General features: G+C 37.4%; 3 protein-coding genes across 3 annotated transcripts in view; 1 reads left to right on the forward strand and 2 right to left on the reverse strand.

The window, feature by feature from the left end:
* The window catches only part of LOC125869835 (uncharacterized), a 525,520-nt gene that overhangs the window by 1,525 nt on the left and 498,175 nt on the right, over nt 1-25,820 (forward strand). The window lies entirely within an intron of this gene.
* Nucleotides 5,679-7,083, reverse strand: LOC125869759 (probable aspartic proteinase GIP2). The gene is made up of 2 exons (XM_049550201.1): nt 6,543-7,083; nt 5,679-6,454 (listed from the first exon to the last, which is right to left on the reverse strand). The coding sequence occupies exons 1-2, from the start codon at nt 7,081-7,083 to the stop codon at nt 5,679-5,681; spliced, it is 1,317 nt and encodes a 438-aa protein (XP_049406158.1).
* Nucleotides 7,985-25,820, reverse strand: part of LOC125869775 (probable aspartic proteinase GIP2) — a 37,305-nt gene continuing 19,469 nt past the window's right edge. The window contains exon 3 of the mRNA XM_049550218.1: nt 7,985-8,125. Within this exon, the coding sequence (XP_049406175.1) occupies nt 8,058-8,125 (68 nt within the window). The 3' untranslated portion in view covers nt 7,985-8,057. The remainder of the gene's footprint in view (nt 8,126-25,820) is intronic.

Here is a 25,820-nt window from a genome sequence, read left to right on the forward strand (position 1 = left end):
TGCTAAGCACTGGGCGTGAGGTGGGGTGTTAAAGAATGACAAAAGTCCACATCAGTGGTTAATGAGATGGGTGGACTCCTTATAAGGCTTGGGCAATCCTCCTCCCTTTGAGCTAGCTTTTGGAGTGTGAGTTGGCCTAAGACCTAATTTAACAGTTACTACACACCAACTCAAAAACTAAGGTTCAGTAACATATAATGTCAAGCAAAATCTCAGAAAATATTAATAATCTCATAGTAACTTTTAACCAGTTGATTATACTCAAATGCTTGACATATGACTTGTATCAAGAAATTAAAATCAAACTAAGCAGCATATAGAGAACGGTAGTACCCGAGCTCAAGCATGTAAAGCTTGATGTATAAGCAGAATATCACCATTTTGTATTTTGTATAAGCAGAATATCAGCATGAATAGATTATGTGTCAAAATCATATATCTAAAGATTAGCATGTTTATTCATCATAGTAGAAAAACAAGAGTCATTGAGCAAGTTGAACGAGCCTTCCCCCACCACAGAACTATCGAAATGCAAACTTTCAACATATATTCAACAGAAATTAGCTAATCAAATGAAATCCAGTATGTAAAAAGTCCAATAAAACCACAAACCTCAGAATTAAGAAGCATAAAACAAGAATCAATAGCTTGGCATTACACATATAACCAAGTAATAATAGTATCTTTTGGACAGCCAGAGCTAGGTGTTTAAACAGTGGTACTCCAGCACTATGGTGTTGACATTGATAGGAAAAATAAGGACCCGCTGAGAAGGAAACTACAATCGAGGTACCTCATAATAATCACACCGTTCTACTTAATATTATTTATAGCAAGGATCTACAGATTGCTTACTAATGTTATCATAAATTTGTTTTTTCTCCTGCCATAAGGATCTTTCTTTTCTCTATATATNACTCCAGCACTATGGTGTTGACATTGATAGGAAAAATAAGGGACCCGCTGAGAAGGAAACTACAACCGAGGTACCTCATAATAATCATACCGTTCTACTTAATATTATTTATAGCAAGGATCTACAGATTGCTTACTAATGTTATCATAAATTTGTTTTTTCTCCTGCCATAAGGATCTTTCTTTTCTCTATATATGAATTTTAGCTAGTGACTCCGTTCAATGACTTATAATTATATTTGGTTAAGTGATGTGTGAGAAGTGTATGAAATATTTCCCCGTATATACACTGATACTTTTCTTATGGCAACATTGAAGGAGGGAGGCTGCTGCAAAAGCTAAGGAATCTAAGAAGAGCAATCATGTAGTAAGCAATTCAGCTTTGGCAGGCTATATGCCTACATCTCATCGTAAACTTTATTTCTATTTGTAAATCAATAGAAATTTATACTATGTATTTGTCTATGTATTAGTGATTCTTATATCTATGTATTTGTTTTCTCATAATTTATGTCACAGAGTTGGACCGATGAGCTTGAACCACAAGAAAAGAAAGCAAGGAAAAAATATAGAAGGTGGTCGGAAAGAGATAACCAGCAGAACTGGACACAATATTCAGACACAAACAATTAGCACACAAAGGTATAATGAGACTCCAATTTTACAATCAGAGCACGAGTAAATGGATAAGTCAAGCAAGCAGATTTGGTACCTTCACATTGTATCCATTCTCAAGAACTTCAACTGATCAAGATCTTCTCCAAGTTACAGTGATCTTGATTCTAATTCTAATATGTTTTCAGAAATTTATAATCATAGATCTGGATATAAAATAAGAGAAAGACGCTCAGTCATACAATATATGAATGGAAAATTGTATTGAAAATATTACACAAATATATTTCTTTCTTCAGTGGCTTCTCCATATCTGAGCTTTAAGACTTGTGACTAGCTGAAAGATTTAGACTATTATGTATCTGAGATGTGGAAAAATAGGTGGAATTCTTGGAACCTCTACCCAAAGAGAGCTTCAGGGAATTCTTCTACCAAGAATTTCATCCCTGCAAGAAAAGCTACCGCCAAAAATAGAAGCAATCATACAAGTATACTAGTCTGGCATACTATTGAAAGAAAAAAAAAGAGCAAAATGTCTAAACCTGCTTTCCCATTTGTAGGGAGATCACAACATAAACTTTTGACTCCGACATTGTTGAGTACAACTTCTCTGTATCTCCACCAGTGGTTCCCATTACCAAAGGTACTCCAACTTTGCTGTATAATTAAGCATTATCTGCAAATTCATGGTGGTAATAAGAACATTACAATGGCTCATTCCACACCGTCTTCTACCCTTCACTAAAGACACGCGTAAAAGATATCACAGGAACCTACATATGCTGGTAAATCTTATTTATAAGAACTTCAGTATCAAGATGATTGTATCTATGGAAAAACTTTAAAAGTTTAGCATTTTATCAAAAATAACATTCTAAAACTCCCAAACACAAAAGAAAATTAAGTTGTAAGGAAATCGAAATATTCTATGTTTTCCTATCAACACAACCGTGGTTTCTTTCTAACAAAATTAACCAAAATATTCATAATGAAATGGTTCTCCATGTCTGTCTCTAATACTTAGCTTCTATTAGCTCCAGTATTATACCATAAAGGTTCCAAAACATACTCACAATTTGCTAAGTTACAATGTAGCAGGATATATCATACAGGCAAAACATAAGCTTCACATTAACATCAAACACGAAATATCAAAACAATAAGATCAATATATCGCGGAATTCAACAGTTTATCAAGAACAACACAACAGTTTATCAATCTGCTAAGTTATAATGTACTCCAATGAACAGATATTTATCAAGCATCTAATGAAATGCATGTTCAAATGCACAAAGACAGAAGGCATGAAAAAACTGAGAAGTTATAAAAATCTGAAGCATCCGGAACTGATTATAAGGGTAAAAAGAGGAGAAAGATGGAACACCTCTTGCCGGTAATTTGTCTCCGGCGAGTGACGAGTGAAATCATCATATCGACCTCTTTGTTACCTCCGTCAATTTGTAAAAAGCGTCGTTGTTAAGCCTATCCTTTATCGACCTCATTGTTACTGTCTCCACCAGCTGATTAGCACAAATGTTTGCTCTGAATGGCCCCCCGCACTTGATTCTTAGTGATATTATGATCTATGGATAGGCAATATCTATCTATTGAGTCAATGTTCATTGATGCTTGACTTCTTAAATGGATAATAAAATAATGTCACTTGGCCTCTTGTCTATTATAGTATAAATACTTAATATACATATACTCTATATTTATCCATCTATCTATCGCGAGTACTTTGAGCAAAAAGCAAAGAGAGATAAAACCTATACAATTACAGTGTGTGTAATTTCTCATCTTTGTCTTCCATCTCGTATGGAAGAAGCTCATTCTCCTGTAGGAATATTATCTATTTTGGTCTTGTATGGTTGTAAGAAATTGTAACATACTTAGCTAGAGCCGTTGGAAATCTAACGAAAAATGCAAACACTTATAGCTTTAGGCGTACCAAAAAAGTACATTATGTTAAGGATATTTCACCTGATATAAATGTATTCCACAAAACAAGCTATTTTAGTATAAAATCGGGAGCACAAAACCCAACAAAGATTTAATAGATATGAAAACCCAACAATGGAATATAAGAGGAAACACATTTTCTCTTCTTCCTTTTCAAAAGACTTAAACATTTATTGATTTAAATCACTTCTCCTCCTAATGGGCTTGTAACACCCCAAATTTCTAAGCTAAGATTTGAACTATTCTTTGTCTCCTCGGTTGATTCCTAGTTGTTCATGTGTATTAAGGTTCATTGCCGAGTGTAGGAGGTGTGTCAGAAGTGATTTAGGGTCATTAGAAAACTCTAGCACTGAGCCGAGTTCAAAACTTTTCTTACTCGCAAAGTTTTTCCATGAAATCATGTGAAGGTCAAGTTCAAACAATCATAGGGGTTTAGAGGCTTGATCCATGTCTCCCTCTAAATGTAACTTTTTGTTGGAATAGACAAACAAAGACAAATTAATGGTAGCTAAGCGAGAGTGCTTGCGGTGATGAATAATCTTTTTATTAGACCAAACAAACAGAGGAAAAGAAGGTTCCCGATTGGCTTTGTATGAAGAATCCTATCTTTCTAGCCTTAAGTGAGCTATAGATTGTGAGTGAGCTTTCCAGGAGTAGAGATCAAGCGTCAAAATATCAGTGGATCAATTTGTCTTCATTCAATATAATTATTGAAAGGATAAGGCGGAACAGAGGCGTATGATTGGGGTCGAGCCTAACCCCCACACTTAAGACTTCCAACTTTTAGTGATGATTTTTTTTAAAAAAAAATCTCCCTGAAGCAGTGTTTAATTTGTCTTCATTGTTTTCAGGGAATCATTGGACTATGACCATATGTAGTTCAAATGAGTCCATTAAACTGTTGATCACAGTACCATGTGATACAGACATACAGTTATTATGAATTCCAACGATCACAGAAAACACAAAAAGAAATGAAAACTTTGAAAATAAAAATAAGAGTTCATATTTCTGCCTTGGTAAGAAGGTTCAACATGTTAACTTTTAGACGCGTGATCGTACTTGGAACATGATGTTTGCTGGAGCTTGAGTGAGGAGCTGAAACCTATCTTCTTATGTGGAAGATCAAATACCAACAAGTTCTCTTCCAATTGATATCCTCCAATCACAATCGATGGTTTCCATGTTTGGTCTACTCCAACAAATGCTAAACACATAACATCCTTACTAACTTGTACCACCGAATTTGCCCCATAAATTCTCCAAAATGNTAAGAGGAAACACATTTTCTCTTCTTCCTTTTCAAAAGACTTAAACATTTATTGATTTAAATCACTTCTCCTCCTAATGGGCTTGTAACACCCCCAAATTTCTAAGCTAAGATTTGAACTATTCTTTGTCTCCTCGGTTAATTCCTAGTTGTTCATGTGTATTAAGGTTCATTGCCGAATGTAGGAGGTGTGTCAGAAGTGATTTAGGGTCATTAGAAACCTCTAGCACTAAGCCGAGTTCAAAACTTTTCTTAGTCGCAAAGTTTTTCCATGAAATCATGTGAGGGTCAAGTTCAAACAATCATAGGGGTTTAGAGGCTTGATCCATGTCTCCCTCTAAATGTAACTTTTTGTTGGAATAGACAAGCAAAGACGAATGGTAGCTAATCGAGAGTGCTTGCGGTGATGAATAATCTTTCTATTAGACCAAACAAACAGAGGAAAAGAAGGTTCCCGATTGGCTTTGTATGAAGAATCCTATCTTTCTAGCCCTAAGTGAGCTATAGATTGTGAGTGAGCTTTCGAGGAGTAGAAATCGAGCGTCGAAATACCAGTGGATCAATTTGTCTTCATTCAATATAATTATTGAAAGGATAAAGCGGAACAGAGGCGTATGATTGGGGTCGAGCCTAACCTCCACACTTAAGACTTCCAACTTTTAGTGATGATTTAAAAAAAAAAAAAATCTCCCTGAAGCAGTGTTTAATTTTTCTTCATTGTTTTCAGGGAATCATTGGACTATGACCATATGTAGTTCAAATTCTAGTCCATTAAACTGTTGATCACAGTACCATGTGATACAGACATACAGTTATTATGAATTCCAACGATCACAGTAAACACAAAAAGAAATGAAAACTTTGAAAATAAAAATAAGAGTTCATATATCTGCCTTGGTAAGAAGGTTCAACATGTTAACTTTTAGACGCGTGATCGTACTTGGAACATGATGTTTGCTGGAGCTTGAGTGAGGAGCTGAAACCTATCTTCTTATGTGGAAGATCAAATACCAACAAGTTCTCTTCCAATTGATATCCTCCAATCACAATCGATGGTTTCCATGTTTGGTCTACTCCAACAAATGCTAAACACATAACATCCTTACTAACTTGTACCACCGAATTTGCCCCATAAATTCTCCAAAATGCACTCTTCTTGTGGAAAACAAAATCGATCACAGGAACATCTGGTCCAACGTTTGTGATCTTAATGTTTTTTGAACTAAAGCAAGCTCCAAATCGCTTCATAGGAGGATCTACCATTGTCACATTCTTAGGAAGTGCGTTGATGAAAGCAGTTTTAACAGCTTCATAAATGCTAGTGTGCAAGATTGTGAAAGGTATTGTTGTGCTGATTCTCGTCCCACCATGTCCTTGATCATTAATAGATAACAATGTTTTATTAAGTGGCACATCTTTTCCCGCGATTCGAATGGATGAAACATTAACATGGTACTCCATAGGAGTCAACCAGTCCATGGGATTTCCAACTAGTGGGGTGTATACAAGATTCTTGGAGATATCAATCATAGGATTGTAAACATAATATGGACTAGAACCGATGAAAATAACTCCACTAAATCTTGTAGATGAGCTCAAGCAAATACCAAACTTCCTGGTAAATTTTGAGTCTAATGAAGCAAGTTGATTAGGAATGGATATTGTACTATTGTGTCCAAAACCTGCAATTCCTGTTGTGGAGACATAACATGGTCAAAGTATATATCAAGGTGTAGGTATGGTCAATATATAATTGAATAATTAAAAGATATGCAATACCTGTGACTCCTTTGGCGAGACGTTTCATTATATAAGATTCAACGCAAGTGAAGATAAATTTTGGCTGAGAGACAAGGACGATTGGCGATGTCCCAATTGCCAACACATCCTCAGCAAGTTCTGCACCGAATGTATAAGTAGTAATAACGGGATTTCCAACTAGAGTATGGCATGTATTGTTGTTGCATCCAGGTTTAGGTTTTGTTAGGCAGTAGTCTCCACAAGCATCAAACTTAACCTTGGCAAAAGAACATTGTTTGGACTTACATCGAGCCGGTTTGTAAGTTGAGCTGGTGTAACCACTTTCACAGTCCACCACCAAGCTTTCGCCACCAAGGTGGACTGTGAAGTTTACGGGTATTAAAGGAGTTCTTTGCCCTATTACTGTAATGTATTGTAGGGTTGATGAGTCTTTGGTGACCGGAAGGATTAGGGTAGTAGGTAGTATGATAGATGAACATAGAGAAATATTGAGTAGTAGAAGAAATAAGAGGATGAAAGTGTAGATGTTGGTAGATGAAGAAAGTTTGAATGTCAACATGTTTGCTATAATAAGAATGATGCAGAGTTGCCAATTTATAACTGGTTTGTTGCTTCCTTCCGTTTCATTTTATTTGATTTGATTGAGGAGCTTTAAGAAAAGAAAATTAATTCAACAAGTCAAAATGTTTGTGAGACTAATAATTGTGTAATTGTCTTTAACATGTTATTATTTGCGTGACTATAAGAAACTTGTCATTGCCAATGATAAAATAAGAAACTTAAATTAAATTACTTTAAATTTAGAATCACAAGTGAGGGAGTATAATATAAGGAATATATGACTCAATTTTGTTTATTCGGCTTGACCTTGGGAGTGAAACTCTTTAATGGTTCCTTATTTCTTACATATCACAACTTGACTTTGAATCTAATAAAGTGTGATCCAAATGAGAAATTAAATATTGTTGCGCGCACCACCTTTTAGTTGACTCTGACTTCAAGAATATTGTTTTTCTCAAGGCAAAAATTTAACTTAATTAACACAACTTCTAAATAAGCATATGGTGCAACTCATCCTGTCTGATATTATATATCCATGTGTAGGTAAGTTAACCTACAAGCCTGCATCAAAAACACTTGAATACAAGTATATACACAACTTCCATGGTAGAGGATATTACCAATGTGACTAACAATAAGGAGAAAACTTTAAATACCTATAATTACAACTAATTTCAAGGCTAATATTTGTAGACCATATAGCCTGGGGAATCTTAGTAGCTCAGTTGGTTGGCGACTTGAACTCCCACCTTGTTGGTGAGGATTAGATTCCCCACATTGTATCCCCTTCCCCTACCCTCAGTTTTTTTAAAAGGTGTTACTAGGATTTAAGTTATCTTATTAGTACAACTTAATAAGCTCAACATGCTACTGTTATTGATTCCAACGAGCACAAAAAGAAATAAGAAGAAGAAATGGAAACATAAAAATGAAAATAAGAGTTCATCATTTGCCTCGGTAAGAAGGTTGTCGTTAATTCTTAGAGAAGTTATCGTACTTAGAACATGATGTTTGTTGGAGCTTGAGTGATGAGCTGAAACCTATCTTCTTATGTGGAAGGTCAAATATCAATAGGTTCTCTTCCAATTGATGCCCTCCTATCACAATCGATGGTGCCAATGATTGGTCTTGTCCCACAAATGCTAAACACATAACGTCCTTACTAACTTGTACCACTGAATTTGTCCCATAAATCCTCCAAAATGCACTCGGCTTATGAAAGACAAAATCGATTACAGGAACATCTGGTCCAACATTTGTACTTGTAATGTTTTTGGAACTAAAGCAAGCTCCAAATCGCTTTGTTGGAGAATCTACCATTGTCACATTCTTAGGAAGCGCCTTAATGAAAGCAGTTTTAACAGCTTCATAAATGCTAGTGTCCAAAATTGTGAAAGGTGTTGTTGTGCTGATTCTTGTTCCTTGCTCATTAATAAATAACAATGTTTTATTAAGTGGCACGTCTTTTCCTGCTATTCGAATGGATGAAACTTTGACATGGTACTCCGAAGGATTCATCCAGTCCCTGGGTTTTGTGACTTGTGGGGTATAGACAAGATTCTTGGAGATATCAATCTTAGGATAGTAAACATAATATGGAGTAGAACCAACGAAAATAACTCCACTAGATCTTGTAGATGAGCTCAAGCAAATACCAAATTTCCTGCTGAATCTTGAGTCTATTAAAGCAAATTGATTAGGAATGGAAATTGTACTATTGTATCCAAAACCTGCAATTCCTGTGATTAACACATAATTAAGAATAATTAAAAGGTATGGTCTCTCTAACGACCATATAAAGTACTTTTCTTAGATGAGACAGTCACATAATTCAATACCTGTGACTCCTTTGGCGAGACGTTCCATTATATAAGACTCAACGCAAGTGAAGATAAATCTTGGCTTAGAGACGAGGATGATTGGCTGTACACCAATTACCAACACATCCTCAGCGAGTTCTGCACTGTACGTGTAAGTATTAATAACAGGATTTACAACAAAAGAATGGCAAGTATTGTTGTTGCATCCAGGCCGTGGTCGAGCTGGTTTAGAGAGGCAGGTGTAGTCTCCAGTACAGGAATAAGACTCAACCTTGGCAAAAGAACATTGTTTGGACTTACAAATAGCCGGTTTGTAAGTTGAGCTGTGGTAACCTCTTTCACAATCCACCAACAAACTTCCACCACCAAGGTGGACTGTGAATTTTACGGGTACTAAAGGAGTTCTTTGCCCTATTACCGTAATGTATTGTAGGGTTGATGAGTCTCTGGTGACCGGAAGGAATAGGGTAGGAGGTAGTACGATAGATGAACATAGAGAAATTGTATTGAGTAGAAGAAATAAGAGGAAGAAAGTGTAGATTTTGGAAGATGAAGAAAGTTTGAATGTCAACATGTTTGCTATAATACAGAGTTGCCAATTTATTTCCCTTCCTTTTCATTTAAACATGTCAAAACGTTTGTTTAGAAAGGAATCTTTCTTTATCGAACAGACTTACAATAAAAAAGTAGAATCACGATTGAGAGAGTAACTCGATCAGTTTTGTTTATTCAGTTTGACCTTGGGAGTGAAACTCTATTATTACAGCTTGACTTTGAATTTAATGAAGTGTGATCCGATCCAAACGAGAAATTAAATATGGAGTTCTCCCACATGGCCGGCCAAGTTACGTTGAATTTAATAAAGTGCGATCCAAGTGTTCATAGCTTTGGTTACTGTTAACATGTGTTCCACCTTTTGCTGACAAACTCTCGATTTGGTGAGATCCCGGCAGGTGCTAATTAAAGGTTCTTTCATGTTGGATAAATTGCAGCTACCAAATATATATGACAAGGCCAATTTCTTTGTTAGTTAAGTATTTAGCCATGCTTTTGTCTCCCTTCATGAATAATATATCACCACCAGGAATACATATTCCTAAACTAAATTTTTAATTTTTATTTTTTTGGAAAATATTGATCGAACTCGTTGGTTTTTAAAATTGCACAATTATAAAATGTACTATCTGGGGATCGAAGCCTATCTTCAGTTTATTGTGTTAGTATATTTTCTACCACATCATTGGTGCTTGTTAACTAAGCTGGTGAAGATAAAAAAATATGTAAAATAGATGTGGAGCTATTATTTATTATTTATTGCAAGAAATATGAAAACTAGAATGGTACATAGAGCCTAAAAGTTAGTATGTTTTTTCGCTTATTTTTTACTTTTTGACTTACAAATAGGTGCTTAAAAATACTTTTTTACTATATCAAACAATGCAGAGTTCTTTACAGATATTTTTACTTAAAATAAGTCAATTCAAATAGACTCTTAAGCTTGAATGATATTATCGTACATGGAGCATGATGTTTGTTGGAGCTTGAGTGAGGAGCCGAAACCTATCTTCTTTCTTGGAAGGTCAAATACCAACAAGTTCTCTTCCAATTGATATCCTCCTATCACAATTGATGGTTCCCATGTTTGGTCTCGTCCAACAAACGCTAAACACATAACGTCTTTTTTAACTTGTACAACCGAATTGGCCCCATAAATCCTCCAAAATGTACTTGGTTTGTGCAAGACAAAATCGATCACAGGAACATCCGGTCCAACCTTAGTGCTTCTAATGTGTTTGGAACTAAAGCAAACTACAAATCGTTTCATAGGAGGCTCTACAAGTGTTACATTCTTTGGAAGCGCCTTGATGAAAGCAATTTTAACAGCATTATCGTAGACTAGTGTGCAAGATTGTGAAAGGTATCGTTGAGCTGATTTTGGTACCACCAACTCCATTGTTTTTATTAACTAGTCTTGGGCACGTGTGCGGTGTGTCCCATGCTAAGTTGTATGGAGTTGTTATAACGATATTTATATACTCGGACATGTATGTTGCTCGTGTATATCAAGTATTCAATTTGATAAAAGTTTCTTTTGTTTAATATGTCATAACTCATAATTTAAATGTCAAGTGTGATTTCAAAATATTTCTTGTCTTGAGTTTTTCATATTCTTTTTCACCTTAGTAGTCTCCACCTTTTCACATNGTAGTAACATTATTTTTTTGGTTCATGGGTACAAGTTAACGTATAAATGAATCCTGAAATTAGGGTGTACAATACCGAACCAAACCGCAAATTGAGTCAATCTGAAAAAAAAAATTCGACTAGTGGTTCGGTTTGACTTGGTTTGGTATTGGGAAAAAAACCCGACTATATTTGGGTTGGTTTGGTTTTAACTAAAAAAAACCAACCCGAGACCAAACCAACCCGACATTATATATGTAATTTTAAAATTTTATTTTATACACAAAAATATTTACTTTGATATAATTTTAAAATTTTCTTATACTATTTCATAGTTTTTATCTTTTAATATATTATTTCAAGTTTAAAACTTAGAATTCGGAATGGTCCAATAAAGATATAGTTCATAGATGTTGATAATTATAATAAAACTTAAATCAAAATCAAATTAATACTAATGCAAAAGAAAATCAATTCAACACTAAAAATGACAATAATATTGAATATTTGTTCATTAGTTTTACATTGGTTTAGACAATTAAAATACATAATCTAATTTTAATTTTCCTTAAATATTTAGTAATGTAACTAATACTTATTAAACTTATTTTAGCATGATTTAGTACTTTTAAATTATGATCATTTTCATTATGACTTTGCAATATTTATTTTATATGATGATTTCATTATTATTATTTATTGAATATTTTAGTGTCATCACTCATCTCATATTTTGTGTTATTTTCTTAAGAAACACCTTAGATAATTGTAATTTGGTTGAACTAAAGAAATATTTGGAGCACAAATTAATTATATGTTTGTATGCAAATTTTACCAAAAATATCCGAGGTTTATTAGTTTGGTTTGATTTATAAATTTAAAAATTCAACACAATGGTTTGGTTTGGTATTTGAAAAACCCGAACCAACCCAAAGTTAAAAATCCGAAAAAATCTGAATTTTATTAGTTTGGTTTGGTTTATAAATTTAAAATTTTTACACAAATGGTTTGGTTTGATAGTTGAAAAATTCGAACCAACCCGGTCATGTACACCCCTAATGATCATTATGCGATAACTTGCATAGTAATTGAAGAGAAAATATACAAACTTAAACCAATGAATGGGGAGCCTATTCAATCAAGATTATTATCATTACAAGGTACATCATACTGAAATATTTCTATCAAATGAATTTCAAAAGTAATATTCGAACAATTTTATTTATGTAATTTTTTTAATATATCAAGTATTCAACTTGATAGAAGTTTTTTTAAATGTCAACACATACTTTAAGTGTCTCTTATTGGTTCAAAATATTTCATGTTTTAAAATTTTTGCCTTCTTTCTAAGAAACTGCAGCCTCCATCTTTTTATAATCACATACAAATAAAGAAGCTGTGAAATGTGAACTGTGTTTTGTAAAAATTACACATAAATTAGATCAACATATACCTTTCTTATGGTAGATAGTGGATCATTGTCAATTTTGTGGTGTACACCTACAAAAAAAATTATTATTATTAGTGGTAAAAATAATCAATGCTAAAATATCTAATCGATGTATATAAATCATAATTATTGTAGGTACGTGTACACTTTGCCTAATTCAAAATTATTAGTTCTATCATCTGTGAATTTAACAAAAAAAATATTAGTTAAATTATGTAAATTAATTCCTAACCAAAATTTACACAAACAAGTGATGAGTCCACAAATTAAACTCATTTAGGGCTTTATTTTAATGGAAATAGTGTCCTTGAATGCTTGTTTTACCTCAATACCTGATTAAAATGTTGAAGTTTTAGGTATTAGAAGTTTTAGTGGAAGTATGGACACTTAGGCGCAAAACGGAGCAAATAGGGCTGAAAAGAGCAAGAAATGGAATCATGCGGATCGCCGAGTTTAACTTGGCGAGTCGCCGAAACGACATGAGCCGCCCTTCGTTCCATTACGCGAAGCCTTGAAGGAAGTGGATTAAAAGGCGAGGAAAGGAGCAGTTGGCGGGTCGCCGATCAGTTTCGCGAAGCAATACTATACCGCCCAATGATCCAGAATGCGAGGATGCGGAAGGCAAGACACTGAAGGCGATGAGCTGATTAAAGGGTGGATCGCTGAGTTCATCGACGATCTCGACTAATGTCGCCGAACGATCCGCCGTAGCACAATATGTGAAAACTATAAATACTAGTTAGAGTTGTAGTCTTAGGGTGGAACATTTTTAGAGTAAAAATTATTATTAGTCTATAGTATTTTTTTGTATTCTTCTCTCAAGTTTGGAGAGGATTTTGTGGAGACTTGAAGAAAAGAGTTATTCTTCCCCAAGTTGGAAGTGGGTCTTTTCTATTCTTCTTTGCTTAATTCAAGGTTTAATTTCTTATACCCAGTTGATTTCATTATCATGTTAGGTATAATTTCTTATTTCTTGATGTGTGGCTAAAAACCCCCATTCTTGGGGTGTGATTTAGCAAATATGAGTTGATATTCTTGTTGGGTCTTGCTTGCTGATAGGTTAGATGTATGTTAATGGTGATTTCACCTAGTGGTTGTGGTTTAATCTAAGGGTTTGTAGTTGTAAATACAAAGTCACCCATGTGTTTTCGGCTTGCCCGAGAGGGAGGTCGCGAAACCAAAACCACTAAACTGATGGCCTAAGGAGTGGGTCAACATAAGGTTCAGCCCGAGAGGGTGAGCCTTAGTCCCATATCCTAACACTCAGCTCGAGAGAGTGAGTGGGGTAAGGCGTAGGCTGGTCTTCATGCGGCAAATGGGTGTCCGAGAGGAACACATTTGAAACGGGGTAAGTTGCCCGAGAGGGAACTTATTTCCATTTAAAGCTTAGCCTAGTCACTATTGTCTTGCAAATTTCCTATTGAAAGCATGTACCCAACGATTTATCTCAACTTGTATTGCGGTCACATCCCAAGAACCTTTCCCCATACTTGATTTTCTTGTTTATTTTGTTGTTTTAGTACTTGTTACAAATCCCCATTTGATATTTGACACTTTCGTGTCTCCCCCTTTAATTTACTATGTTTTTGTTCGTTAATATCTTTAGCTACGACTAGTTAGAATGTAATTTTTTTTCTATCAATTCTCAAAACCGTTCCCTTGGGACACGACCCCAACCCTTGGTTAGGTTACTATATTATCGACGATCGTAGACACTCATACCGTAGGATAGTGTCGTTGGTCACGATAAGCATCAATAAGAATATACAGTTTCATGATACTCCAAGAAGTTATAATGAAAAAGCTAGTAATCTTACCTGATTTGATATTGCAGGACAAATTTTTGTGTTGCAAGAGGTGAAATAACTATGATACACACGTTTACGTATCCAAATAAGATGGACTTTCAACTAATCAGAAAATATATATGAATAAGTCGAATTAAAGACAATAACTTATAATGTGATAGAAAAAATAGAGAACATAAACAAAAGTAGAAAAGAGAGACACAAACACAAAATAAATATGAGAAAATGTGCCTACACAAATTAGGATTGATAATCTCATAATTTGGTGAATTGGGATAGTTGTCTTGTGATTTTTCACTATATATACACAATATATAGCATTTAGTAAATGAATATATCGTATTGAATTGATCAAAAAAATTTACTGCACATTGGATATACCAAACAACTTTTCAAATTCTCCATATGTTTATTACTTGTCACGATCCAGATCGTCGTGATTGGCACTACTACAACCCAACTACACAACTTAACCAAATACTACACATTTAAAGATACGGAAGCAAGCTTAAATGACAATAAAAATGGAGTCGCCATAAACTTCAAGGTGTTAACTAACAACCAACCAAACTAATACGGAAGAATAACCCCTAGAACCTGAAAGTCATTAAACCAAAACACTACGAACGACAAGTCTAAGAACAAGGGGTACAACCTCGAAACTAAACAAACACCTTTAACAAATAGTCTGAGTCCGAAGAGAGTGGACTTAAACAAGTTAGATCCATGGCAACCTGAAAGAACTGGCTCACCCTTGAATACGGTCAAGCTCAATAGTCACCTAGCTGAGCTCTATCAGTAGTCACCTGAAGATGCCCTGTACTCAACAAAGAAAGAGCAAGTGCAGTATCAGTACACAACCACAGTATACTGGTAGGATCACGCGGCTATCCCAATAAGTGAAACACATGCAAGTAACCACAATCATTATAAAACAGGCATATATCGAACATATACACTATTAGTCAACTATTACGAACAATGAACAGTTTCACGATTTTTACATATCATAGTTATATCAATTTAGAGCAACATACCGTCTTCCAATATCAATCATCATTAGATATGAATGATATCATTATAAGTAGATACACAACATAATGTAATTGTCACGACCCAAGCCTAGGGCCTAGACGTGACATGGCGAATGAGGAACCCGAAGGAACCCCAAACAAGCCTCTCAAACTTGTCATCACACTTCATCGGTCGCGGAAGCACATTCAACATTAATTAACGGGAAATAGGGACTAAGGGCAAACCATTTCAAAATGACATCATAGAACAAGAGTCAAGCTCATTTACAAAATTCTTGTCCAACGCACACCTCTACATACATAGATAGGACGGGGGCCATGACATACTACCGGCTCCCCTCATAGTCAAAATACAATTGCAAGCTAAAGTCTCAAAACATAGGAGTAGGAAACATAACATAGCCCTCGAATCATTGAGGACTCACCAACAAACTCGGATAAGCACCGTACTAGCCACGTGAATGGAGAGAAGGATCAAGAGTAGCTCCGGTCCCTACATGGTGACATCATGTAGGCAAAATATGCGTTAGTACTTGGAATGTACTAAGTATGCGGGGTGCAACACAACAATAGACAAGGACACAATCGAAATACAAGAAATAGTTTCATAGGCATTATGAATAACAATATGAGGATGCATGATCAAAGTGAAGTCAAAACATGTTTAAGTAAATCTATACTAATAGTAGATATCATATGTGTATGCATGATCCAACCAATCTATAACCCCAACTTAGGATGGGGGATGCCGTTCACACCCGGACACCCTGGTGGCAAGGTATAAACCCCTCACATGGTTGATGTTGGTCACACCCCAAGCATCCTAGGTGGTGAGATATAAACCTCTCACATGGTTGATGTTGGTCACACCCCAAGCATCCTAGGTGGTGAGATATAAACCTCTCACATGGTTGATGTTGGTCACACCCCAAGCATCCTAGGTGGTGAGATATAAACCTCTCACATGGTTGTCCGGTTCTTTTCCCCCGGACCGGGCATGGTCATGCAACACTTTATATAGGAAATTCCCATTAGGCTCTAATGCAATCTCACGTATGGAATGAACATATACACAAGCTTAGTTTGTCATCAACACATCTCTGGATTGCCATACATCTCATAACTCAAGCTTTAAAGCATCGATTCATCAATTCTCCATAGTTGGACATTTTGTCAAACACCTTGAAGGCATGTAATGGAATCAAAGAGCATGGAAAATAGGGTAGTAATTATGCAGCCAAACCAGTGAACAACCTACAACAACACCTTTTAACACCCACAATACCACATGAAAATCTCCACATCCATTCCAAATTTAGATTCAAGTTCTAGAGTCACAACATGCTCAAAACAATCACTTTTCATGTTTAAAATTCAATGTGCAGGAAATTATTACAAAGAACAAGACTAATTTATGAATCTTAACTTAAACCATGAATTAGTGAGTAGAATAGAGTCTAGGCACTATGGGTGGAAGGACCCATGAGTTCAACACCACATACCTTGAGTTCTTATGAAGGTCTTGAGAGTGTCTTCAATGGAAGCTTGGAACTTGGAGCAAGAGTCTCTTCAATCTTGAGGAAGGTTTTGGATTAGGGTTCTTGAGAGAACTTGAGAGAAAATGTGTCTAAGTATGGGAGAGGTGTTTTGGGAAATGTTTTAGAGATGGGAATTGAACTAATGGTATATAGGAAATAACATATGCCCTTTGGAAAAATGGTCCAACACTTAGAAAAAAAAATGAGGCGGGTGAACAGTAAAAACGCTCACTGGAAATTGCATTTCCTGCCGGACAGATTTTACGAAAATGGGCATAACTTCTTCGTCCGAACTCCGAATGAGGTGAAACGAAGTGCGTTAGGTAGCTAACTCAAAGGGCTTTCCATGGATATGTTATGGGCCACCCAATTATTTGTGTGCTAGGAGATATGACCCTCCAAAGTAGACCCTCGAAAAAGGCTTCACTTGGAAATTTCGGATTTTGATACGGTTGCTCTAAAATTTGGGTTAGACCCATTTCCCACTCAATTTGACCCCCTAAACAAGAATATGAAGTCGGATTTTCGAAAAACGAAACGGATTTTTTTTTGATATAGCTAAACAAGTTTCCGGTAACTTCCGAAGCACATTTTTAAGAACTTTTTGGGTCATTTCAATATCTCCCCCTTGGGAACATTCGTCCCCGAATGTGGAAGAGACGTACAAGGCAAGACTTAGTAAGAACATATCAGCCCCAACATGAATGCAAAAATTTTATTTAAACATCACTTCAAGATTTCAAAACTTAGTGTAAAGCATCCATAACTCATCAATTTAAACATATATGCACATTAATGATTCAGGGGCTGAAATGTAAGACTCAATGGAGTACAAAGGACTTGATTTAATACCTTAGGCTTGAGTGGAGTTGAATAGATAAGGATAACGTCTTTGCATGTCCGCTTCGGCCTCCCAAGTAGCACTCTCCACTTGTTGATTTCTCCAAAGCACCTTAACGGACGCCACTTCTTTGTTCCTCAACCTTTTAACTTGTCTATCTAAGATCTGAACCGGGACTTCTTCATACGTCAAATTATCTTCTACAACACCCACAACCTCAAGAGGTACAATAGCGTTAGGATCACCAACACATTTCCTCAACATCGATACATGGAATACCGGATGAACTAATTCCATCTCCTTGGGCAACCCCAACTCATAGGCTACTTTACCAACCCTTCTTATTATCTCATAAGGACCGACATACCTAGGACTTAATTTCCCCTTCTTACCAAAACGAACCACACCTTTCATTGGAGAAACTTTCAAATAAACCCAATCACCCACTTTGAATTCAAGATCCCGTCTCCTCACATCGGCATAAGACTTTTGACGACTTTGGGCTGCTTTCAACCTCTTTCGCAATGCATGAATCTTCTTTTGCAATGCATGAATCTCTTTTCTCGCGATGCATGACTTCTTTGCGATGCATGACTCCTTTCACTTGCAATGCATGATTTTTTTTTATGACACCGTCCTCGGTACAGAACGAAGATAAAACTTCACCGAGTAACATACGTGATCTTTTGGGGTATTTTTTGGGTGGCGGTATCGTCTCAATCGACAATATAAAGAAAAATGACCCTCGGAGTAGTGGTATCATCTCATTTGATAATACGATATAAATGACTCTTCGGGTAGTGATATCGTCTCAATCGATAATATAAATAAAAACGACCCTCGGAGTAGTGGTATCATCTCATTTGACAATACGATATAAAGGACTCTCCGGGTAGTGGTATCGTCTCATTCGACAATACAATAAAAATAACATTCAGGGTAAGAATATTATCATATCTGACAATATAGTGCACATAAACGTCTTCCAGGTATCTTTAGTTGCTAGAAAATAAATAAAATTTCTCTCTTCGAGGTTTTTATTTGTCACCACTCCGAACATAATCGTATGTCCATTATAAATTTCGCCTTGCTGGTAATTTGAATGAAATAATGCTATCCATATTCCCAAATATTTGATATAAGAAACATAAAATATTTCCTGCATCCACCAAAAAATTGTCAATTTTGGGGGAGCTCTTCGCCCTTTGACTTCCCCATATTCATTGAATGGAGGAATATGTTGATGTTGGGGTAAACCTATAAACCTGTATCCACAGAAAAATTGTTAGTTTTAAAAAAAATGAACTGATCTGTGTCGATCTCTTCAGTTGTCTGCTCCTTGTCTGACTATCTCCGATTGATTTTTCTGATCTCCCACTTCTTGATAGATAAAACAAAACATATTTATGCAAAGTAATTTAGACATGAAATAAAAGTTTTTAAGAAAAATAGATTTTTCAAAAAGGAATATTTGGAAAAGGTCGCTTCCAAGTGTCAAGTCACGTCGAGCTTTAGCGAACGTCTTTGAAGTTGATGCCTTGAGGTCCATTTGATTACTTGTAGGGAAATATTCAAAGTTGTTCTAAACTGCCGATAAACCCTGTTGAAATTTTGAGGCCATCTCAAAATTTTTGTCCCAGTTAACTGTCTTGGCTTATCTTCAACCGTTGGTGAGCAATCACGGAATTTTTGAGATCTTCTCAAAATTTTTGTCCCAGTTGCAAATCTCAAAGTAACTTCACTCTTGACTTTGTAGGAAAAGATCTTCTTCTCGAGAATTTTTGAGTCCCTGTCAAAAATTCTATCCCAGTTTCTATTGTAATGAGAAATAGAAATCTGACGGGGAATATGACCGAGCCTTTGTGATGCCTACGTATCCCGTTGAGGCAGTAATCAGGTGAAACGTAGTTCCCTTTCGGGATTAACAAAATAAGAAATTTACAAAGAAACCAACCGAAGCCGACATAGGCTGCCTACATATCTCATTCTTGAGAATTTAGGTCAAACGTAGTTCAAGTACAAGGAAATTTTAAAGGGATAAAGGGGTGACCAAGGCTGACATAGGCCGCATACGTATCTCATTCTTGAGAATTCAGGTCAGACGCAGTTCGTTACAAAAGGGATAAAATTTAAAACGACGTGATTACAAGTAAATAGAACGATTATAAGGAAATGACAAGAAAATACAAACTGAAGTTTCACACATAATATCTCTTGACAGCATCTGAGTTGATTGGTTTCGGCCATTCGGTGCCATCCATCTCCGATAGGACCAACGCACCTCCGGATAACACTTTGCGAACCATGTAGGACCTTTGCCAATTTGACGCAAATTTTCCTTTATATTCATCTTGGTGAGGGAAAATGCGCTTAAGAACCAACTGACGAACTTCAAATGTCCTGGATCTTACTTTCTTGTGAAAAGCACGAGTCATTCTCTATCGATACAGTTGACCATGACAAACAACAACCATTCTCTTCTCGTCAATCAATGTTAGCTGGTCAATCCGCTTGCGAACCCATTCAACATCACTTAATTCAGCTTCTTGAATGATTCTCAATGAAGGTATTTCAACTTCGGCAGGTATAACTGCTTCTGTCCCATACACCAACAAATATGGAGTTGCTCCGACTGATGTTCTGACAGTCGTTCTGTAACCCAACAAAGCATATGGCAACATCTCGTGCCAACCTCTGCGATTTTCAATCATCTTCCTCTAAATTTTCTTTAGGTTCTTGTTGGCGACTTCTACAGCTCCATTCATTTGGGGACGATAAACAGTGGAATTTCGGTGAGTAATCTTGAATTGTTCACATATCTCTCTCATCAAGTGATTGTTAAGATTCGCTCCGTTATCAGTAATGATGGATTCTGGTACTCCAAACCTACATATCAGGTTGTTGCGAACAAAATCAGCAACAACTTTCTTGGTTACCGACTTGTACGAAGCTGCTTCCACCCACTTGGTAAAATAGTCAATGACAACCAAAATGAATCTGTGTCCGTTAGAGGCAGCTGGCTCTATTGGACCAATAACATCCATGCCCCAAGCTACGAATGGCCAGGATGTACTCATAGCATTAAGTTCGTGAGGCGGCACTCGAATTAAATCACCATGCACTTGACATTTATGACATTTCTGCACAAACTTGCAACAATCATGTTCCATAGTCATCCAAAAATAACCGGCTCGAAGGACCTTCCTCGCCAAAGTGAGCCCATTCATGTGAGTACCACAAACTCCGGCATGTATCTGTTCCAGAAGCTTCGCAGCTTCATTAGCATCAACGCATCTAAGAAGACCTAAATCTGGATTCCTCCTGTAAAGGATTTCCCCATTTGCAAAGAAATTGAGGGCCACACGGCGTATTGATTTCTTTTGGTTGAGCGTTGCATTCTCAGGATAAGTTCCGTCCTCTAAATACTCCTTGATGTCGAAATACCAAGGCAAACCATCTGGCTCCGCTTCAACATGGGAACAATAGACAGACTGCTCTTTTACCTTTATATCCAAGGGATCAATATAACTTGTATCCGGATGTTTGATCATTGAGGCAATAGTGGCAAGAGCATCGGCCAACGCATTCTGTGTTCTAGGAGTATGTCTGAACTCAATCTAACGAAATCTCTTGCACAATTTTTGTATATACTGCACATACAGTGTGATTTTTGGATTCTTCACGGCCCATTCTCCTTGAACTTGATGAATCAGTAAGTCTGAGTCTCCAATAATTAGAAGCTCATGAACGTTCATGTCGATTGCCATCTTTAAACCGAGGATGCAAGCTTCATACTCAGCTATGTTGTTTGTGCAATTAAATCGGAGTTTAGCCGTCATATGATAATGTTGACCGGATTCTTACACTAAGACTGCTCCGATACCTTTCCCTTGGTGATTCGCCGCTCCATCAAAGAATACTCTCCAACCAGGATATGCTTCAGAAATATCTTCACCCACAAACGCTACTTCTTCATCGGGAAAATAAGTCTTGAGCGGTTCATACTCTTCATCAACTGGATTCTCCGCAAGATGATCAGCCAAGGCTTGTGCTTTTATCGCCTTTTGTGTCACATACACAATGTCAAACTCACTCAAAAGCATTTGTCATTTAGCCAACTTCCCGGTCGGCATTGATTTCTGGAAAATATACTTCAATGGATCCATCCTGGAGACAAGGTACGTGGTATAAGAAGACAAATAATGTCTCAACTTTTGAGCGATCCAAGTCAAAGCACAACATGTTCTCTCCAAAAGAGTGTAACGAGCCTCATACGGAGTGAACTTTTTACTTAAGTAATAAATGGCTCGCTCCTTCTTTCCAGTCTCATCATGTTGACCAAGCACGCATCCCAGTGCGTTATCCGAGATCGACAAATATAGCAATAATGGACTCCCTTCTCGTGGAGGGACCAACACCGGTGGGTTGGACAAATAGTTCTTGATGACATCAAAAGCAGTTTGACATTCTCCGGTCCACTTGATCGAGACATTTTTTTTCAATAACTTAAAGATGGGCTCACACACCACGGTGGATTGAGCTATGAACCGGCTGATGTAGTTCAACCTTCCTAAGAAACTCATCACCTCTTTCTTAGTCTTCGGAGGAGGTAATTCTTGGATCGCCTTGATCTTGGAAGGGTCAAGCTTAATGCCCTTTCTGCTGACTATAAATCCCAACAACTTGCCAGCTGGCACCCCAAAAACACATTTAGCGGGATTTAACTTCAAATTGTATCGACGCAGACGATCAAAGAATTTTCTCAAGTGAGTCAAGTGATCCGAACTCTCGCGGGACTTAATTATGACATCATCTACATACACCTCGATCTCATTGTGAATCATATCGTGAAAGATGGTCGTCATAGCCCTCATGTAAGTAGCACCAGCATTCTTGAGACCAAAAGGCATCACTCGATATGATATACACCCCAGGGCGTAATGAAAGCTATTTTTTATAGCATCTTTTTCATCCATCAAGATCTGGTGATAACCCGCATAACAATCCACAAACGACTGCATCTCATTCTTAGCACAGTTATCAATGAGGATATGAATGTTTAGCAATGGAAAATTATCTTTCGGGCTAGCTTTGTTGAGATCTCTGTAGTCGACACAAATTTTGATCTTTCCATCTTTCTTGGCAATCGGAACAACGTTGGCTAACCAAGTCGGATATTGCGTCACTTCCACTATTTGAGACTCAATCTGCTTGGTAATCTACTCTTTGATCTTCAAACTCAACTCAGGCTTGAACTTTCGAGTCATTTGTTTTATCGGACTGAAATCTGGATTAATCGGCAGCTTGTGGGATACCATATTCGTAATCATCCCCGGTATATCTTTGTAAGACCAGGTAAACACATCAATGTACTCTCTGAGCAAACGGACCAGGTCTCTCCTTTGGGCTTCAGTCAGATGGACACTGATTTTGACTTCTTTGACGCATTCCTCATCTTCGAGATTCGCAGTTTTAGTTTCTTCAAGATTTGGCTTGTGTTGATTCATGAATTGTCAAAATTCTTCGGCAACATGTTCGGGTACCTCATTTTCTTCTTCGTATTCCTCACATTCGTCATCACCTACTTCATTTCGTTCACTCGGTTCATGACGTGACATGACATTGGCAGGTTTTAAATTAATATTACTGAAATCATAAATAAACAAAGTTAGGAAAGTAAAATATAAACAGATAAATAAATAATTTTTCAATAAAAGAGGCTTTTCATTTAAATTGAATGACAAGCACAAACTTTGGCCATGGCCGAGAGCCATTTTGCCTTTTTTTTTTTAAACATCACAAGAGAATTTAAAAGTTTCAAACAAATAACAATTGCATAAAGGGTGGGTCTCGGGCTTCTTCCGGACTACCACCGTTTTAAAAATAAACAAAAACACATGTCCTTTCTACCCAGATGAACGGGAAATCAGGAGTGGTGTGGAGGTCCAGTTCTGCAATTGCTCATCAGGTTCTGCATCACGGATGCTTGATGTTCCAGCCTCTTCCTCGATGACCGCATCAATCTCCTTAAATAGGCCCCAGATTCCTTCCCTGAGACCACCATCGTTGACATTTTCTCGTATCGAAAATGACTGGTATAGATGAGGAAATCGCCTGGCCAATGCTTGATCAACACTCCTATTCGTCATCTCTACTTCATCAGCCTCTATGGGGACATACCCCAAACCAAACTTTGCTGCTTTGGAGGGAATTTGGATAAGCTCGACGATTCCTTGAAAGTACTTCCCCAATCCAAAACCTGGTTCGAAACCATTCTGGAGCATGACGGTAGCAATCATCTTGTACACGGAGGGTATAGGAGGTTGCGGAGCCAAATCATCACCGGTGGCATTTACCAGCTCCACCGTGTAGAAATCACAACCTCGAGAAACCTCGTGAACGACTGACGCATACCCATCAGAATGACTCNATCGTTGACATTTTCTCGTATCGAAAATGACTGGTATAGATGAGGAAATCGCCTGACCAATGCTTGATCAACACTCCTATTCGTCATCTCTACTTCATCAGCCTCTGTGGGGACATACCCCAAACCAAACTTTGCTGCTTTGGAGGGAATTTGGATAAACTCGACGATTCCTTGAAAGTACTTCCCCAATCCAAAACCTGGTTCGAAACCATTCTGGAGCATGACGGTAGCAATCATCTTGTACACGGAGGGTATAGGAGGTTGCGGAGCCAAATCATCACCGGTGGCATTTACCAGCTCCACCGTGTAGAAATCACAACCTCGAGAAACCTCGTGAACGACTGACGCATACCCATCAGAATGACTCCCCTCACCATGAATGATCCAAACAAATGTCATCAATTGGTGAAAGGTAGAAGGCACAGCCCCAACCATGTGGATAAATGGTCTTCTCAGAAGCAAATTGTAGCTGGTATTGATGTCCAACACCTGAAACTCCACATTGAATTCTGCAGGCCCCATCTGAACATCCAAATTTACTGCCCCTATCATGTCTCTTTGCACTCCATCAAAAGCTCTCACATTGACCTGGTTTTGTTGAACCTTTCCCAAGTCGAATTTCAACTGCTTGAGAGTCGAAAGTGGACATATGTTGAGACCGGACCCATCGTCGACCAAAGGGCAACACTTCATCACAAAAGGTGATTCGATGTCCCCGAATGACCGGTGTATCATGGCTGCTAGATTGTCGCTGTTAGTACTCACAGGCACATAAGTGTCATCCAAAGCTCTCATACAGAAATTTGAGCTGGCGTCTTCTCTAGATGCTTCACAATCGAATAATCTTTCGGTTGCATTTTTCTCCAGAACTCCTCCGCTTCGGCCTCACTGATTGGCCTTTTTGCTTGGTCCTTCTTCTGCCCTCTTTGAGTCAACTCTTTCGGTGTGTAGCACCTGCCAGATCTGGTCATACCCTGGGTAACAGTTGTTTCAATCACAAACTTTGGTCGGGCAAGAGTTTTTCGTGGCACCAAGGCAACAGTCTTTTCGGGTGTCAGAATCACAAACTCTTTCTTCTCTCTAATGCTCAACGAAGCTACATCCCTTTCTAGTTCAGCAGGAACAATCAGAACTATTGCCTTTGTCACACACCAATCGCCATCTGTCTCTATCATATTGATAGTGATGCCTCCATGATTTGGCAAAGGATTACTGTTGACATTGGGCGCGACCGTCTGGAGAGAGACCACGTTCTGATCGATCAGGTCTTGGATTTTATGTTTCAAGTTGATACAGTCCTCGGTATCATGTCCAACACTGTTGGAGTGATACGCGCACCTCTGGTCGAGTATGTAAAACTTTGAGCTAATATCAACCGGCTTGGGTCCCACTGGATAAATATATTCTGCCGCGATTAATCGCTCGAACAACTTTGTCCGGCTTTCAATGAGCGGAGTGAAAATTCTAGCAGGCTTCTTCTCAAATCTAGGACGGGAGGGATCGTAATTGCCTTGTTGAGGGGGAGGCATTTAGCGATAATTTGGTGCATTCGAACGGGGGGTTTGATATTTGGGATATGAGTTGGTTTGGTAATTTGGTTGTGGAGCTTGGTAGTTCGGGGGGGGGGGGG

Source organism: Solanum stenotomum, chromosome 1 (assembly GCF_019186545.1).
Source record: "Solanum stenotomum isolate F172 chromosome 1, ASM1918654v1, whole genome shotgun sequence".
Taxonomy (NCBI): Eukaryota; Viridiplantae; Streptophyta; class Magnoliopsida; order Solanales; family Solanaceae; genus Solanum; species Solanum stenotomum.

What these genes read in the sequence shown, in the direction of transcription:
- LOC125869759 (XM_049550201.1), bottom strand. Translation starts at nt 7,083, where the DNA reads ATGTTGACATTCAAACTTTCTTCATCTACCAACATCTACACTTTCATC. An exon ending in TCTCGCCAAAGGAGTCACAG is followed by an intron (nt 6,455 to 6,542) that starts GTATTGCATATC and finishes TCTCCACAACAG; the next exon opens with GAATTGCAGGTTTTGGACAC.